The sequence below is a fragment of the Hoplias malabaricus genome, chromosome 2 (assembly GCF_029633855.1).
Source record: "Hoplias malabaricus isolate fHopMal1 chromosome 2, fHopMal1.hap1, whole genome shotgun sequence".
Classification (NCBI taxonomy): domain Eukaryota; kingdom Metazoa; phylum Chordata; class Actinopteri; order Characiformes; family Erythrinidae; genus Hoplias; species Hoplias malabaricus.
Window position 1 is genome coordinate 75994040 of NC_089801.1, and position 18001 is coordinate 76012040.

An 18001-nucleotide genomic window follows, 5' to 3' on the forward strand; every position below is an offset into this window, starting at 1 on the left:
ATTAGTAAATAACTTTAATCCAGCACAGTGTCGACATCTTCAGCATAATCATTTTATATCAGGCTTATACTCATTATTATATCTCTCCTGGTTGTCATAGGTAATGTTTGTATTAGTTTATTTTCCAGAATAAAAGTCTCTGTGAGTGTAAACTCTGTTTGAGGAGATTATAAATGAGTTATATCCTGTACAGGACAGTAATCTGAGTGGACCAGCAGTGGTCTACAGTCAGTGGTGTGACAGCCATTTTATGCCAGTGGACCGATATAGGCTCGCTGTCTTGATAACCGCATAGTTGGATACGCCCATTAGTTATGTGGAGTGGATGGAACGCTGTTAGAGTTCGTACTAGTTTTCGGGGAATGATAAAAAATGCGCGCCGTAAAGCGAGTCCGTTCTATTTTGGAGAAAGAAGTGTGCAGTGGAAGTTTGGCATTTGGCGTCGTCGCTGCTGGAGGAACAGAGGCTCTGAATGGAGCAGCCGACGAGGTCAATAGCACAACTCCTCTAACATGATCAACTGACGGGTGTTTGTGGTCCAGGTAGTGTTTAAATTACACTGGCTCTGCGCTGCATGTGTATTTGCTGCTCCTCCCGTGTCGTCGGGGATAGAGGTGGTGTTCTTATCTTGGCTGCAGCCAGGGTGCTCTTGCAGGCCACTGTTATCCCCTCCAGTGTTCTTTTTATTTACTTTTATACGTTTGTATTTGTTGCTTTATATTTTTTTAACTTCGATTGTATTTCTCTGAAGTGATTAGTCTTGCACTGGGACAAATAATAACTCAGCCACTATTTATTATATCAGTTCCTAAGTATCCTTCTTAATCAGTCGTCCTGTGTGTGTTACAGTACAGCAGTGTGTCTAATTAATAATGTATTAGCATGTCACAGTGCCAGTTTATCCAGTGTTACCCTGTGTGGGTGCATCTGGTTATTTGTTTATTTTGTTGCTTTTGTGGCCAAGAGTTGTGCTGCCCAGTTGCCTGGGTTGTGCCCTTTGGGGTCGCCTAATTTGGTTGTGTACTTTTCTTGGTGTGGTGATTTTGACAGAGCAGAGTGGCTGGTAAAAGTGTATGGTAGTGTTATTTATTATTTATTTATTTATTTGAATTTATACTGTATAGAGGGGGTGTTTGGGGCTGGTCACTATCTTGGCTACATCTTTTGTGTTTTTATTTTGTACTTTTGTATGTCATATGACCTATACATTCATTCATTATCTGTAAGTGTTTATCCAGTTCAGGGTTACAGTTGGTCCAGAGCCTACCTGGAAGGGATAACACACCACACTCCTCACAGACAGTCACCCGGAGGAAACCCACGCAGACACAGGGAGAACACGCCACACTCCTCACAGACAGTCACCCGGAGGAAACCCAAGCAGACACAGGGAGAACACACCACACTCCTCACAGACAGTCACCTGGAGGAAACCCACGCAGACACAGGGAGAACACACCAAGTCCTCAGACAGTCACCCGGAGCGGGAATCGAACCCACAACCTCCAGGCCCCTGGAGCTGTGTGACTGCAACACTACCTGCTGCGCCACCGTGCCGCCCCATATGACCTATTAGCAAAAAAGCTATTGAAATAGCAGGTGATGTGTTTAATTGTTGTTGAATTAGTTATTACTATATCCAACACTAATTGACTCGCATATATTACTGTTTAGCTCACACACACATTTACTTGAGTAGCCTAGCGTGGGATCCCCTTAACCATAATATAGGGGTGGTGTAGTTGGAAGTTGGTACACTGTGTGTGGGGAGTGCTAAGTTTAAAAAAAAAAAAAAAACAACCAACCAAAGCAAGCTAAGTACTAGCATCTTAGCAATGTCTCATATCAAATCTAGTCATAGATAACAGTCTTCAGATAAGATGTATTTTAGGTCCAGCAGATCCAGAATAAAGAGCATTCTGAAGCTAATTGTACCCATACTGACCAGATTGCCAGCTGCTCATTCTACTAGGCTCTGGACTACGCTATCCCTAGAGGTATGTGCCTGAAAAGAGCAGGAAAAACATGACGGGTCTAGGTGGAGCTTTACCAGTTTATAGCGCTGCATTTCCAATCACTTTCATCCCACCTGTTAGCTGGTAACCAATTACATTCCTTCTTCTTCCAGAACGATTTTGAGTAGTGATTTTTCCCCATTGTCCTAACCCACCCATGTCTATATGTCTGTTGTTAATTCCCTTTTTCAGTATTCTCATGTGGTTTGCCACAGTGGATTAACTGATATGTCCATTAAACCTGGCATAGATTTAGTACTGGACACCGATCTTCACGGAACCCTCCCGTCCCACCCGGTTTTGGGACGCATACTGACCCAGCAACTGGCAGACATACACTCAGTTACACCAGGTGAAGACCAAATACTGACCCCTAGGCCCAGGAGATGTGTGCCATCAGCATCGACCATTTCAGAGATCCTGTTTCAAACCTATTCTAGATGTGCCCATTCCCATGTGGGGGATCTGTGCTCTATGGAGCATAAACCGGTACATGGGACTGAAAGGTAATTTGATTCTTCAAATGTCTTAATGCTCCTTTAACTCTCCTGTGCAATCAATGCGTTTTGAGCACTAACATTTCCTCTGGGAAGTTTCAACCTCACATCTGTAGCCATTTCAGCTACACTTCAATGCTTCAAAAAGATTCTATTTAGCAAAGCTGTAGTGATAAAATGGAGCTGTTTTGCCAGCGCTGTGATGCATACTCATAGCTGCATCAACACAATTAACAGAGACACAGAAAAGCACTTCAGTACCTTGGGTCATGCCAGTGAGACCTACTCTCTGACCCCACCGTGACCCCCCCTGAAATCACTGCAAACTTTAGTTAAGAACTGCAAGTGTTTTGGTAAGTCTTCCATGGTGAGGAATCAGCACTAGCAGTGTTATTATTAAAACAAGTTATCTAAATGTATCTTGGCTTAAAAGTACAGGTCGAACTGGGAGGTGGAGGTGAGATTGGGGTTCTCACCCTCCTAATTAAGGCTTGGTAAAAAATGTTTTTGGGGAGTCGAAACTTACATATATACTTCTTGCCTCTATTGCCTTTACAGACTATAGTCTCTTGCTCGGCATGATTTTTTTTAGCCCCCTACCACCCTGTTCTTCAATATTCAGAACCCCCACAGAGCAGGTATGATTTTGGGTAGTGGATCATCCTCAGCACTGCAGTGACACTGACGTGGTGGTGTTTGTGTGTGTTGCACTGATACAAGTGGATCAGAAACAGCAGAGCTGCTGGAGATTTTAATCCCTCATCTGTGACAGATGAGCTACTCTCTCTGACTTTACATCTACAGGGTGTACCAACGTGGATCAAGGTGTGTCTAACAGAGTGGATGGTGAGTCGATGCAGTGTTTTAAAGCTCCAGCAGCACTGCTATGTCTGATCCACTCTTAACCAGCGCAGTGCAATCTAACACAGCACCACCTCTAAAACCATACCTGCACTATGGGGGTCGTGACCATTTGAAGGACAGGATGAAACAATATATACAAAGTTTGCAGAGCAAGAGCTGGACTTAAGTCTGTAATTGCAGAACTACAAAGACGTCCTGTATGGTCAGTGGAGTTGAGAGAATGGAGCATGAGTGTTGAAACAAGAAGGTGATCATAATATTGTGATTGATCAGTGTATATTCCATATTCATGCCATATTTAATTTCATCTGCCTGCCGCAAAGTCCATAACAGAAATTATTCAACAATACGAAAGCAACGGTGCTTTTAAAATATTTCTGTCGGTAACAAAACTAAATGATGACCTTAAATAGATGGCAGCCTTAACGTCCCTAAAATAAAACTGTATTAGTGAATTAATAACATCTTACTACCTTTCTTGCCATGAATTGATCTTGGTCTCCATTAAGATTGCCCTTGTAACGCCAGAAACGGCAGTGTGTTTTAATGTATAGAGCTAACTACGTGGATCACTACAGTTTACTATTTTGCCTTCCGAGTTTCTGATTTAGATTGTGCCAACTGCATATGGATGAATGCTAACATCAGGTAGTTGTCTGAAGTTATAACGTTAGCTAACACTGGTGCTCAGTCATGGGCAGTGAGACATTGTAGTTTTTTTTTTTTTAATTAAAGTAAATGTAATAGTCTTAGATGTGGTTATGATGTTGTAGTTAGTCTTTGGCCTTTTTGATATTAGCTTTTATAATAGGCAGTCCTTTTTGGTTTCTGTCAGGAATATTAATCAGTGTGTGCTGAAGGCTAATTAATTGTATTTGTTCAAATGTGTGACTACTTTCACACTCAGATTGGATTTCGTTCAGAGTCAGTAGGGACTGTAACACCCGGCCCCACACACACACACAATTTCACTATGTAATTCAGAGTTCTAGGAATATTAAAGTATAATACAGCCAGATTTGGGCGGAGAAACCCAAATCCATATTCTAGTGAAATATTTCTCCATGGATAAATCGGTATTCATGGATTCCTTCATGAATTAACCAAGAGAAACACCATGTCACTATTATTCAACTAATCCATAAAGAATACAGAGTTATCATCTTTCCCAGCACAGGAAGATGGTGTAACAGATCCATATTACACCCCCCCTCACCTCTTTTCATCAGAACTACAGAGTATTAGAAGTTGTTAGAAGGCTGAGATGTAATTCTGCACTGTGCGTGAATTCAGTATGTGCTGATCACCAAGTTCCCACCACTTTCTCCAAATAGCGGGAATGGTTCCATAAGTTCACAATGTCAGAAACCCTGGATGTCATAATTCGCTTTGGGACACTGCAGTTTCAAAGTTGAAATGCTCAGCCATGGAAATGAATATCTATTTCATGCATGATATGTGTTATAGAGTATAAACAACACCACACAGACTTGTTAACAAGGTCATAAACTTGATATTCACTGTAAAACCTCACACTTCTGGCTGATCGTTGTATATATTCTTAGCTATGCAGCTGATGTCAGTCTTACAAAACTAAGCTCATCTAATTCGTCTGTGTTCATTTTAATTCACTGTAAATTTTAATGTAGGTGTCAGAAAGCCTTTGGTGAATATAAATAAATATATAACATGTCCAACTAAATATTGAAAGAGTATTTACATGACAAAGTAGTCTAAAACCCTTTTATGTCTGATTTACTGCACATGTAATGGTACCCTGCTATGCTCTACAAATAAAATTCATGACCTCATGAATATTCTAGTCATATTGACTTCATTATACATTCGTCGTTGCAATATATTGGTTGCGATGTTGTTATGGTGTTAAGAAAAAGAAGCTCAGCACATTTATGGAAATCTTACATGCTTAGCTGCCAAACACCACAAGAATCCTCCATGACAGCTCGTACCCTTTTGAAATGCCTCCTGCAGCAAGATTAGGACGAATCACTTGAAGACTCTTTTATTCCTGTAGTCAAGTAAGTCTATGCAGTGATGTGTCAAAGTTTGGTGACTGACAAGTCTTTGTCTTTCGTGTAATATGTAATTTGGATGCTGTTTCTCTCACTGTCATTCATGTTTTCTTTTAGGACTTTGAATAACTGCACAGTGCTCTTTGTTGTAATTGATGTTGTGGATGGGTCTAATCAAATGTGTCTATGTTTAGTTTAGTGTACTACTAACAGTAAAATGCAGCTTGCCTTCCCTTCAGTTCTGTAGAAGACTCTGGGTTATAGCCATTGGCTATGAATTTAAACCTCTGAAAGGTGAAGATCCTATAGACGTTTAAAGATCCCATTTGGAAGCTTAAAACTGCTGAAATATATGAAGACGTTAATACAGAAGATTCTAGAAGATCAGTTTTGGAAGCTGAATATTATACTATACCAAGTGCGTGTAATTGATCCCCTCCACACACACACAAAAAAAAAAACCCAAAAAAACATAACACCTGATTTGTCAATGTCTCATTAACCCCTATAGGTATAAAAAGGGTTAAATCATGTTCTCTACTCGAGTCTCTTCTGGGGTGGGGGGTGTTGTTAGATTCATAGGTCCCCACCAATGTCAAGAGCAAATCTGTGCCATTAAGTCGCTGCTTAATTGCCGCTGCTCTATCAGAATTGAAATAATTACATGAAACTGCAATTATGAAAGCCAAGGGGTTTTATTTTGGAGTGAAGAATACAGGAAGTGGAAAAATGACACCTACGGTGCTGCTTCTATCTCTACACACCTGACAAGCGAATTAGAGAGGGAGAATTAGAGGAGAGGAAAGCAAGAAAGGTACATTAAACTAGCTAATGTTAAGTTAGGTTTTACAGTTGAAAACATTTAGAATGTTACCTTCGGTTTAGATTCTACATATAAGCTTTAAAATAGCGCTCTCAAGGCTAATGTGTTAATTTTTAACACGGATTAATCATAGTTTGACCCTGGCATTTTAGTAAATTAAGAGATATTAATTCAGAAATCGTCAAAACTTCACTGAGATGATAAAGAAGTAAATTCTTCTATCCAGTTTGTCATGTATACAACACTGTAAAAAATAAATCTGTAAAATGTACGGTAAACTGGCAGCAGTGGTTGCCAGAATTTCACAGTAAAATATAAGGTCACATGTTTGGCAATCATAATTTTACATTTAAGAACTGATTTGTTTACAGTACTTTTATGTTAAAAACACAGATATACACTGTAAAAATTAAATTTAAATGTAAATTGGGTGACAAATGAGAGAATGGAGGCTGAGATATAGCCAAACCGCATCTTATAATTAGCCCTTAAAAGGAGATATTGCCAAAAGGACCAAAGAAACATGCAGTATCTTGGTGCCACTCGCCAGCACTCAGAACACAGGCTGATATGGGGGAACTTTCCTGACCGTCAACATCTCGTCACATCATGCACAGAAACACAAACACATACACAAAATAATTACCCCAGTGCAACCCATAATCAAAAATTCTCAAAGACAGAAAAAAACCCTCTGAAAGTCACAGAAAATATGGAGAAGCAAGGCATGCTGGGAGCTCCCTAATGAGTCTTAGCTCCTCCTAGTACTTGGACACTTGTACTGCCCCTAATGGTTGGTGCGTTTAACAGTGAAATAGTGTATGTTTACTGTAAAGGGATGTAAAAATTTATATTTTGGCTGATTAAATTATTTACGGTATTTCACTGTTACAGAAACTGTTTTCAACCTTTTTAGAGTTAACAGTCATTTACTGTCATCGTTTTACAGTTTTCCACTGTAAAATTCACAGACATTTTTTTTTTAATTATTCCTCCCCATACAAATAGTTAGTTACTACTATTTTATCTTGTAATTTATCAACGGGGCATTTCTGGCAGAGTTTTCCTATTAAAATATAAATCATAGAAAATGAAGCTCTCTAAGCCCGGCTGCTGGCTATGCAACTGAATTTATGAAAATAAATAATGTGTAAAATTTGTGCAGTGTATGTATTCTTCTTCACTTTTCAATTAATTTTGCGATGCACCGGTTGGAGCAGGGGTGCTGCCACGAGGGCGCTTGCCACAGCAGCTAAAAAAAAAATTCCAGAGGAAACACTGCTATACCCTTTTCCACAAATAGTTCCCTGTGGTTTTAATGATATTTCTGTAACATGCGTGCGAACCACACATGCTGTTGTTTTCACTGTTTTAGCTTGGTTCTCTTGTTTTTCAAAGTTTTTGCTTCTTCTCTCAGCTTTCACTTGTGGCACTTTTTCCATTGCATGGTACCTACTTGACTGGACTGGTACCTGGTTGTTTTTCCACTAGCACAGCTATATATACCTGAAATGTATGTTGTTTTTGGGACTGAACACAGCTCCACATCAGTTCAGGTAGATCAGATCACCCTGGGAAGCTGGGTGTTTTGGGGAAATTATTCCTCTCTGGTAGTTCCAGGGATGGTAACGATATGAAAAATGACCATAAAAATCACTATTGATTTCTAACTTGACCCTATATTTCAGTCTCTTTTCTCAAGGATCTATTAGTTACTGCCCCTGGCACCTCCACATTCTTGTATAACGACCCATGAATTTAAATTTCATTGGAGAATAAATATAAATCAGCCCACAGGCCAGACTTGCTTACGGTGGTTTTAAAAGCAGGTGCTAAGCACTTTGCTGGCCCATTCTGTTCAATTTACACATTCATTCAAAAATGCCCAGGTGATAGAGCTAAAAGAGCATGTAGCACCTAAACACTAGCTATGAAAATTGGCACATTTATTTATTTATTTATTTATTTTGGCACAGCCAGACTATACATAAGCATTCTTAAAATTATGCAGTCAGTGAATGAGAAACACCTTATCCACCCACAAATGAGTGTTTGGAGTTGAAATGTTATTTAAAATCATTTAAATGGAGCTACTTAACCACTCTCACACACGTTCTTGTGGAAAAGGGCTGATGGTGGAAGGTCATGATGTAGAGAACCTTCACCCTGTGAAGTATGGTGGTGGAAGAATCCCTTATGTTGTGCTATCTGGAAGCTACTAAAATTATAGGGAATCTTTTGAAGGACTGTTTGAGTAGTTGTCTACTGAACATAATGCAAGACATTGGTGCAAAAATTATTTCAGATATACGCACACACGTCTTGCCGACAGCAGAGTCTGCCTTTTGAAACCGCTGTCGTTGTCTCCAGATGATCAAATGTTCTTAGAAATTCTATGATCTGGGCTGAAGAACAGTGAAGACCAAGATTCCTTTGGCATCCTGTAGTATTCTCCAGAGGGAATTGTTGCCAAAAGGCTTACTGTGTATTCTCCTCTGACAATTTAGAAGACTCAGTGCAGGTAGAAAGGAGAAATTACAGAATTATAAATATTTTAGCGACTGTGAACTGAAATTCAGTTTTATTTATTTAAAAAAATGACATCTAAAATTGTTCATCCAAATTCTAGTAGACATTTTAACATTTGATTCTGTAAAAAGTGATTATTTTGCTTAAGGAAAGTGTATTTAAAACAAACCATAATTTCGAAAACGTAGAGAAGGTTTTCCTTTTCAATTTTGGTGTAAAATTGTATGTAAATACTTGAAATTTTGCAAAAGCATGAGACTTTAGTGGAGATAAATGGAAACAGCTATTAAGATTCAATATGTATCATTCAAATTCAATTCATACTTCTCTGTAATACTGATAGGCAAGTACACTAAAACTGATGCTAGATCAGTATTCCTCCTTATGAGGTTTGTGATGCACAAATGAAATATTGTTGGTTCGTTCATTCATTCAGTCATTCATCTTCTGTAACAAATTCATCCGGACTGAGGTTGCAGGGGGTCCGGTGCCCACCCAGCACCACTGGAAAGGAACACATCCTGGACAGGGCACCTGTCAATCGCAGGGTCATAACAGTACAGGAAATGATCCTGAGTTTATTTGGATATTGAAGCTGTTTCAACCTTAATGTTCTATTAAATCTTATATTTATTCTGTTTTAGAACAACTGAAATAAAGAGTTTTCAAAAAGAACTATTGCCTGGTGAATTGAATCCAGCAAAGTTTACCTCAAACATGTCTGTAGTTCATCCGCTAAATTCTCCAAACGTACTTTCATCCTTCTGAAAGCTGGGGATTAATGGATATCTGTCCTTTTAATGCAGTAACAGCTTCCCCTCGAGTGGCTATTCACTACATGTTGCAACATTCCTGTGAGGATTTGATTGTAAGTCAAAAATGGCACTCCAAATACTCCATTACTTAAAATGCAGTTTCAATGCTCCACAGCCAAGTTCTTTATAGACCTGTAGCAGGTTCTTGTAATTTATTTATTTTATTATTTTTTTTAGGTGTGTGTGGCCCTTTTTAGAGTATTATATTTAATTGATCATTCTTTTCTGTAGAGATTATACAAGCTGTGTGGGAGCAAAAATGATTCCTGTGTCAGTTGGGGGTACCTTTTATAGTTGCTGAATTTACTCATTACAAGGGCCATCTGCGTACTCTGGAAATATTGTAGAGCTCGGGGAACACAAAACCTTGCAGAAGTATATGCAGAACCTGCAAAGAGCAGTGTCCACATTTACATTTTTCCTCATGATACAGGAGCCATCTTCATGATTTTATAATGGGGCTGCAGTCTGCATTTCCTCTTGGTAACCCCGGCATTCAACTTTGCACAAACAGCTTGTATAATCTTGGCACACTCTGGTATTATAGCATCTATCAAAATCAAAGACACAATCAATAATATACAGATCACAAGACGTTGTAAGACGTACAAGCAAGCACTGTGATACAGAGGGCACAGGACAGGACATGGAATGTCCAAGGAAAATGGAAGCAGATAACAGCGATGCTAGTGCAGCTGGGTTGTGTACCAAACAGGCCTTCTCAGTCGAGATGCATGGAAGATAGCAGGGGTGTGTGGCAGCATATTTTTTGGTTATTGGCAAAAGGTCTGAAGCCTCAAATCTGGGCTGTTGAGCAGTGAATCTAAGTGATGAAGCTCCATGCAACACATCTGGGATGAGTTGGAGTACTGTTTGTGATTCAGAACTAATCATTACTGTATGTTCACACCAGAAGTGATTTCTCACTTGTCTTCCATGTCACTGGTCACTCATTGCCCGTGGGTGTTTCTAAGCTCGAAGCAACTGATCCTTGTCATGGTTTTGCTGACGTGAGCGCCATGGTAGTATGCCATACTTTACTGACTCTAGAAGCTACACAGCATGAACAGAATGTGCTAAATATAAAAATTCTGGACGCAAGTCAAATTCCATTCATATTTATGGCTTCACTGTCGGTGCATTCAGCATGACAACTGCTTTTGTTATTGATGATTGCTGCTGTCTGTTTACGGTGAACACTCCTAGTAAGACACACTGTTCAGGGTTGGTCAAGTTTGAGACTCCAACAATGAGCTTCTCTTCCATCTAGGAACCAAATAACGGGCACAATTTACAGTGGTAGACTAAAGCTGGCATGTCCATGATTGGCGCTCATTGGTTATTGCCACAGAATTGCATAAAGTTAACTTCAACAAGGCAGAACTTTATCACATTTCTGAATCTACCCACTTCACAGACAGCTTTTTTTTTCAAATAACATTGCTGACTCCACCAACATCACCAAAGTTGATAGTAAACCCTGCCCATTTTCTTTGGCAGAATTCATTGCTGACTCCACCCACTTCATTTTGTGATCGAATGCAATCATATCTCCACAGCAATGTTCCAATTGGACAATCTGCTTATTAGGGTTAGGGTTATGCCTATATTCATTCATTCATTCATTATCTGTAAGCATTTATCCAGTTCAGGCTCGTGGTGGGTCCAGAGCCTACCTGGAATCATTGGGCGCAAGGCGGGAATACACCCTGGAGGGGGCGCCAGTCCTTCTCAGGGCAACACACACACTCACACACTCACACCTACGGACACTTTTGAGTCATTATGCATATATTTATTATAATATTTATTTATTTATTAATAAGCAGTTGTCCAGCAACTTTAGCCATTTTTAACATAGTTTTCAAATAATGGACCCTAGTGTCCTCTTTCACCCGATGAGCTCATCAATTTTATATTGCTGTTTTACGGTCCACAGGTTATAAATCACTATACTAAGCTACAGCAGTGTCAATATGTAGTTGAACATTAATGGTGGTTATGAGGGCTTTGTTCTTTCAGCTACTGCTGAGTGAATGTTCTCTGAAATTTCTTTCTGAATGAATGTGCTTTTTTAAATTATTATTTTTTTAAAATTGTAATGTATTTTACATACCAGGAGATTATAGACAATTTCATGCTCCCAACTTTGTGGGAAGAGATTGTTGATATGTGCATAAGTTGGCTTACTAAGTGAGGCTTTGTGAGATTATAAGGATAGTGGTCTGGTTGTATAGATGAGGTCAATGCTAGTAACAAGTGTTCTAGGTGGGAATATTCTGGTGTTTCCTGTGGATGCCAGCCATTGTATAAATATAAAAATCTTGGTTGAGGCCCTCCATTTCAAAGGTCAGAATATTACAGTAATAAGAGCAGAAGATAGTTGGTACATCAAAGCAAAGTCCTCTTTATACACTTCCATCACTGTCCAAAGCAGTGGAATGTTTGATCAGTCGGTCATAAAGACGTTCTTGGAAATTTTTAGAGACAGTTCCATATTTTCTCGTCTGAAACTGGAGAATGAAATGTGGTGAACTGATCTAGAAATGGAAGCCAATGAAGTGAAACTAATGATGCACATTATTGAGGACATTGTTGATTCAGGCCTTGATTGACGCCAAATTTGATATGTACCTTACTGACCCAGTTCTCCAAAACCTCCACTGGCTCCCAGTTAAATATCATATTCAGGTGAAAATCCTTCTGCTCATCTACAAAGCCCTCAATCTAGCTCTTTCTTATTTCACTGCCCTTCTTCTGCCTTATTCACCTAAGCACAATCTGAGCTCATCTTCAGCTGGTTTACTCACCATTGCCCCTTCCAACCTGCACAGTCTTCCAGGCAGTCTTTCTTGAAGCCTATAACAGGCTGACCCATGGTTTTACTCCTGCTCTTGTTTTGTAATGTGTTATGTGTTATTTGTTCATATCATTTTGTTTGATTGTCTGATGTAGTTGTTTTTTACATGTTCATCCATAGTAATCGGTGTCTTTGGGTTATTTAAAAGTGCTTTAAAAAATACATATATTATTAATACCCTTGATTAAATAATGAGTATTTGTTCAGAACCTTAAGTCATTACATTAATATAAACAGGTTCCATATTAACTTAGTTTACAAGTAATGGATCCTATCAGTGTCCTCTTTCACCTCATGAGCTCAACGTTTTGAAATTGTGCTTGTCATTTTACCTAGAGTTCACAGGGGAGAACCCCTGCATTAAGCTACAATGTCAATAAATGGTTAAACATTAATGCAGATTATGAGGGCCTTGTTCTTTCACACACTTCTGAGTGAACTTTCCCTCAAATCTCTACCAGAATATATATATCAGTATGTACAGGGAGACAGACCAGCTAAAAGACCAGCTAGCATTCGTTACAGAAGAACATCTATGCGCTACTGCTGCATTTTGGTAATGATTGTCCTTGTTTACTTTGTTTTACTTGTGAGTTTTTGAATAGTTTTGAAAGACCTGTTTACATAGAGGGCGAGGTGTGACTTTCTAGTAATAATTTTACCTGTAACAAAGCTACACATACCTGTCTTTGACATGTAATGCAGAGTAGAACAATGATAATAATGTGTTTTATTTTAGTTTTTTGTTTAAAAAAAAAAAGATCATATGTTGGTCAGTTTACACATATTTAATGCAGATGACCTCTAGTAGATAAAGTCATACAACTCATACCTCTGCTGTATGAGAGCATTGTTTTATTCATTCTCAATTACAATCTTAATTTTCAGTAGAAGTCAGTGTAATAGAAGTAGAAGTCACATTTTTCCAAATAATTTTATACGAGATCAATTTTAAAACAAAGTAAAAGGCAGCCAGTGTTTTCAGTTTCTGCTCAAAATTCAAAAACCAATTAGAAATAAAAATAGAGAATTGGAGAAATAAGTTTTTACACTTATGCAATCTAACATAAAAGCCCACATTATATTGCTTAAAAGTTCTCATGCCATTTTCTTAATGTGGACATATTATGAACAAAAGCACCTTTTCTGTGCATTTGTACATTAATTTGGGGATCAAGAACACCTACCAACCCACATAACACAGTCAGGACCACATTTATGTGAGAACACAAATACATGGTTCAATGGTGCAAAAGAAACAAGATTATTGATTAAATATAAAGAAAACAATAACTTCTGCTTCTCATTCTCATTTAAATAATTGATTCAGTTTAAATAATAGAATTGGTGGTTGGCTTGGGATCAGGACTGTTTGTGGATTGTTGTTACAGGTGAAAATTCTGAAAACTCCAACTGTTACTTTTGTTAGTTTGCTGCTCATTGATTTATCCATAGGTTTCCTGTTTGGTTTTTGCCAATGACATGAAATGAAATGAAAATGAATGACTGGTGAAAATGATGTTGACAATTTTAAAAACTATTAAAAGCTGTATATGACTGAGAGAGTAACATGATTCTGCAAGAAATATTTGGAAAGGTCAAACTAGGCATTAGTAATTTATGGTCAATATGTTACTTTGACAGCCTTAGACACTGCATTTAGCCCCTTTCAAAAACTCTGTATTAAGTTAGTATTTACACTGCAACACATTCCTCTCTCTCTTTTTTCTTTCCTTTTTTTTTGTATGTACTACAGGTGCCACAATGAATGGACAAAAAATGCTAGCTTGTTTCCTGGTTGTATGGAGCCTGCTGGTAGCCTCTTCTCAAGGTGGGAATGTGCTAGTGTTTCCTGTTGATGGCAGCCATTGGATTAACATGAAAATTTTGGTCGAGGCCCTCCATGACAAAGGCCACAATATTACAGTAATAAGAGCAGAAGATAGCTGGTACATCAAAGAAACGTCCCCTCTATACACTTCAATCACTATCCGAAGAAGTGGGATGTTTGACAAGCCATTCATGGAGGGTTATATAAACAAGCTGCTGGAAATCTTGAGAGAGGGCTCCACTTTTGCACGTCTGAAACTGGAGAGTGAGATGTGGGAAAATGGTCTGAAAATGGTGGCCAAGGAAGAGAAACTAATGATGCACATTATTGAGGACAAACAATTAATCCAATCCTTAATTGACACCAAATTTGATGTGTATCTTACTGACCCGGTGTTGATCTGTGGCATCCTTCTGGGTCACTATCTGAAACTACCTATGGTTTTTAATGTTCGCTGGACAATCCATGGTGAGGGCCATTTTGCTATAGCTCCTACCCCAATTTCCTACATCCCAATGCCAATGTCAGAGTATTCAGATCGCATGAGCTTTTCCCAGAGAGTTGTTAACGTGGTCACATATCTTGTTAATCTACTGCAGATCGAATATTTTCTAACGCCCCGGTTCAATGCACTCTGTCACAAAGTTTGTGGTCCAGAAGTGAACTACTTTGAGTTAGTTCAAGGAGCAGAGATATGGCTGTTCAGAGGTGATTTCATCTTTGAATTTCCAAAACCTACTATGCCAAATATCGTCTATATGGGTGGTTTTCAATGTAAGCCATCAAAGCCTCTTCCACAAGACCTTGAGGATTTTGTGCAGAGCTCTGGGGAGCATGGAATCATCATCATGTCTCTGGGAACCTTGGTTGAGAAGCTTCCTCATGATGTCGCCAACGCCATAGCTGAAGCCTTTGCCGAGCTGCCACAAAAGGTCATTTGGGCATACAAAGGGGAAAGACCCACTACCCTGGGGAACAACACCTTACTGATGGACTGGATGCCTCAGAATGATCTGCTTGGTCATCCCAAGACCAGGGTCTTTGTGTCACATGGTGGAACCAATGGAGTTCAAGAGGCTATCTATCATGGCGTTCCTCTTGTTGGTTTTGGCCTCATCTGGGACCAGCCGGACAATCTTTCGAAAATGAAGGCCAGGGGAGTGGCTAAGACGGTTGATTTTGCGACCATGGACAAAAAGTCCTTTCTAGAAACGTTAAAAGAAGTTCTTTATGAATCTTCATACAGGGAAAATATGCAACAATTGTCCAGGATCCACAGAGATGTTCCAGTAAAACCTCTGGATAATGCTGTCTTCTGGACCGAGTATGTGATGAGACACGGTGGTGCTCCACATTTGAGAACGGAATCCTACAAAATGCCTTGGTATGCCTACCACTCAGTCGACGTCATACTGGTCTTGCTGTCTGTTGTTTTAGTTATTGGATTTTTGACGTATGCAGTTATTAAATATTTCTTCTTTAGGCTCTGCATGAGGAACAAACTAACTAAACGAAAGTAGTTCTTGATGCTGATTATGGTGGCAAGACAAGACACAACAGCAATTAAAAATGCAAGCAAAACACAACATCTTTTGACAAGAACACTAAAAGATGAAGGCCGAATGCCACAATACTAACATAGGGTACGAAATATTTACCCAAATCAGTGTTGCGATCTTTAAATTTTTAGTTATGCTAACCTGGTCTTCCTTTTTGTTTAAGTGTTCTCTGTTAATGTTGTACTGTTCTAAACAACTTTGACTTCTGTCTGAATAGTGTTTTCTCGTGTGGTGTTACCTGTTCTCATCTTTTATTTTATTTTTATTATTAAATAATGCTGTTGTGTCTTGAATCTCTCGGCCACCTTAATTAAATTCTACAATGTTGCACCCATTAATTTCACCTGTAAATGTGTTGTCATTACAATTTACAGGTATTTTTCTCACTTCATGTGTAAGTGGCTGAGAATAACTTGTGCATTTGGATTATGGTTATGTTTAATAACCACTTTTATATGGTGTCATATACCAGTGTTCATAATTTTTGGATACTTCGCCATATTAGCTGTATTTTTCTCATTTTATGTACATAAATGAGCTTAAATATAAATCATTTCTCAGTATTTTTTACACTTTAATATTCTCATAATCACCTGGACATATCTGTAGGTTTCGCAGTGTCCAGTTAACTAGTTAAGTCCTAAAGAGCACAAACCAAGCCTATTACATTTACATATTATATATATATATATATATATATATATACAACACTCCACTACCCATAATACATTTGTTATAAATACTTATTTACACTTATTACTCAATGTCATGTACTTATATTCAATAAAAGTGTGTCTAATTTGAAGATGTGTTAAAACTATTCTTTGACAAGAAGGTAGAACCAATGCCATGCATCTTGCATTTTGTGGTTTTCACTACTGCTGGGCAATGAGCGCAAATAAATATCACGATTAATTGTACATTTTACCACGATTACGATTAATGAATGTAATTTTGACTCAAAGTTTGTTGACGAGGCTTATGCTGTAAATATGCTCCAGTATTAAATATGGGATATATTTTCTGATTTTCGGAGCTTGTTCCTCTCATTTTTTTAACACTGTTTATATTTGTGTTTTTTCTCAATGTTTACATTTGACTTCTTTTTGTTCAGTTTCATCTTAATTATAGTTAAAACATAGTACGCCCAAACCACAAGCTGCTCATCTCGTACTCTTTGGTCAGCCTCTGCATTTAGGTTGCTTCCATGTGGCAGACAGGGGCAGAGTCATGTGACTACAGCATGGTAGTGTGGTTTTAAAGGGACAGTACATGAACACAAAGTGGGAACATAACAGAGTTTAAATAATTGATATAATCGATATAGACAAAATGTCGATTAGAAATTCTGAATATTGATTTCGATTAATTGCCCAGCCCTAGTTTTCACCATTCTGGGTGTGTGTATGTTCACCTCCCCTAATCACTTGTGTGTGTTTGTGTGGAAATTTTTGTCTGATTACTACTATGGATGGGTAAAATGTGGAGCCCACATTTCATTTTACTGCTGTTTAATGATGATTAAAGCATATTTCACAAGTGATATTTTAATAAGTCCCTGCTGCCCAATTAAATGGCTATAAACTCATTTTCACCCTATATTATTTAATTTCATTAAGCCATGTAATAAACTAATTTAATTAGTATAAAATGCAGTGTATTATGTATTATGCCATATGTATCAGTATATCTGGCCAGAGTAATGATGTAATAGTTTGGTGATGAACAGATGAAAAGACAGGAAGTTAGATGCAGATAAAATTTTGGGAATTAACTAAATAAAAAGGTGTAAAATAACCCAAAACAAACAGTTAAAGCAACATAACTGCTGGTATAAACCAATGTGAATACAGTCACTAGCAAAAGAACACAAAAATTAGAAAACTAGTCATATAATAACAAAGGTACAAATATACAATGAACCTGGAAAAGAAATAAACAGAGACAATAGGGAACACCTGTGAGCTCACTCTTATGACAATCCTATAGCTCATGTGTGGGATGAATAAGGACATAAATAAATAAATAAATAATTACAGCACACGACAGGAGGAAAATCAAGACAAATATGTACACGTAAGTATTTATTCACTACATTACTATTTGTTTCTCTATTTTTCGAAGACTAGCGTATTTTTATTTTGAAACAGGAAATTACTAAATGTCTCTTGTCAA

At 38.2% G+C, this 18001-nt stretch overlaps 1 protein-coding gene across 3 annotated transcripts; it reads left to right on the forward strand.

The window, feature by feature from the left end:
• Positions 1-310: 310 nt before the first annotated feature.
• Positions 311-16541, forward strand: LOC136687274 (UDP-glucuronosyltransferase 2C1-like). Of its 3 annotated transcripts, XM_066661615.1 has the most exons (3): positions 311-542; positions 2266-2521; positions 14193-16541. In XM_066661615.1, the coding sequence occupies exons 2-3, from the start codon at positions 2470-2472 to the stop codon at positions 15785-15787; spliced, it is 1647 nt and encodes a 548-aa protein (XP_066517712.1). In that variant the 5' UTR covers positions 311-542; positions 2266-2469; the 3' UTR covers positions 15788-16541. The 3 variants fall into 3 exon arrangements, with proteins under 3 accessions (XP_066517712.1, XP_066517713.1, XP_066517711.1); XM_066661616.1 differs by lacking the exon at positions 2266-2521; XM_066661614.1 differs by lacking the exon at positions 2266-2521 and having other exon boundaries at positions 311-489.
• Positions 16542-18001: the final 1460 nt, after the last annotated feature.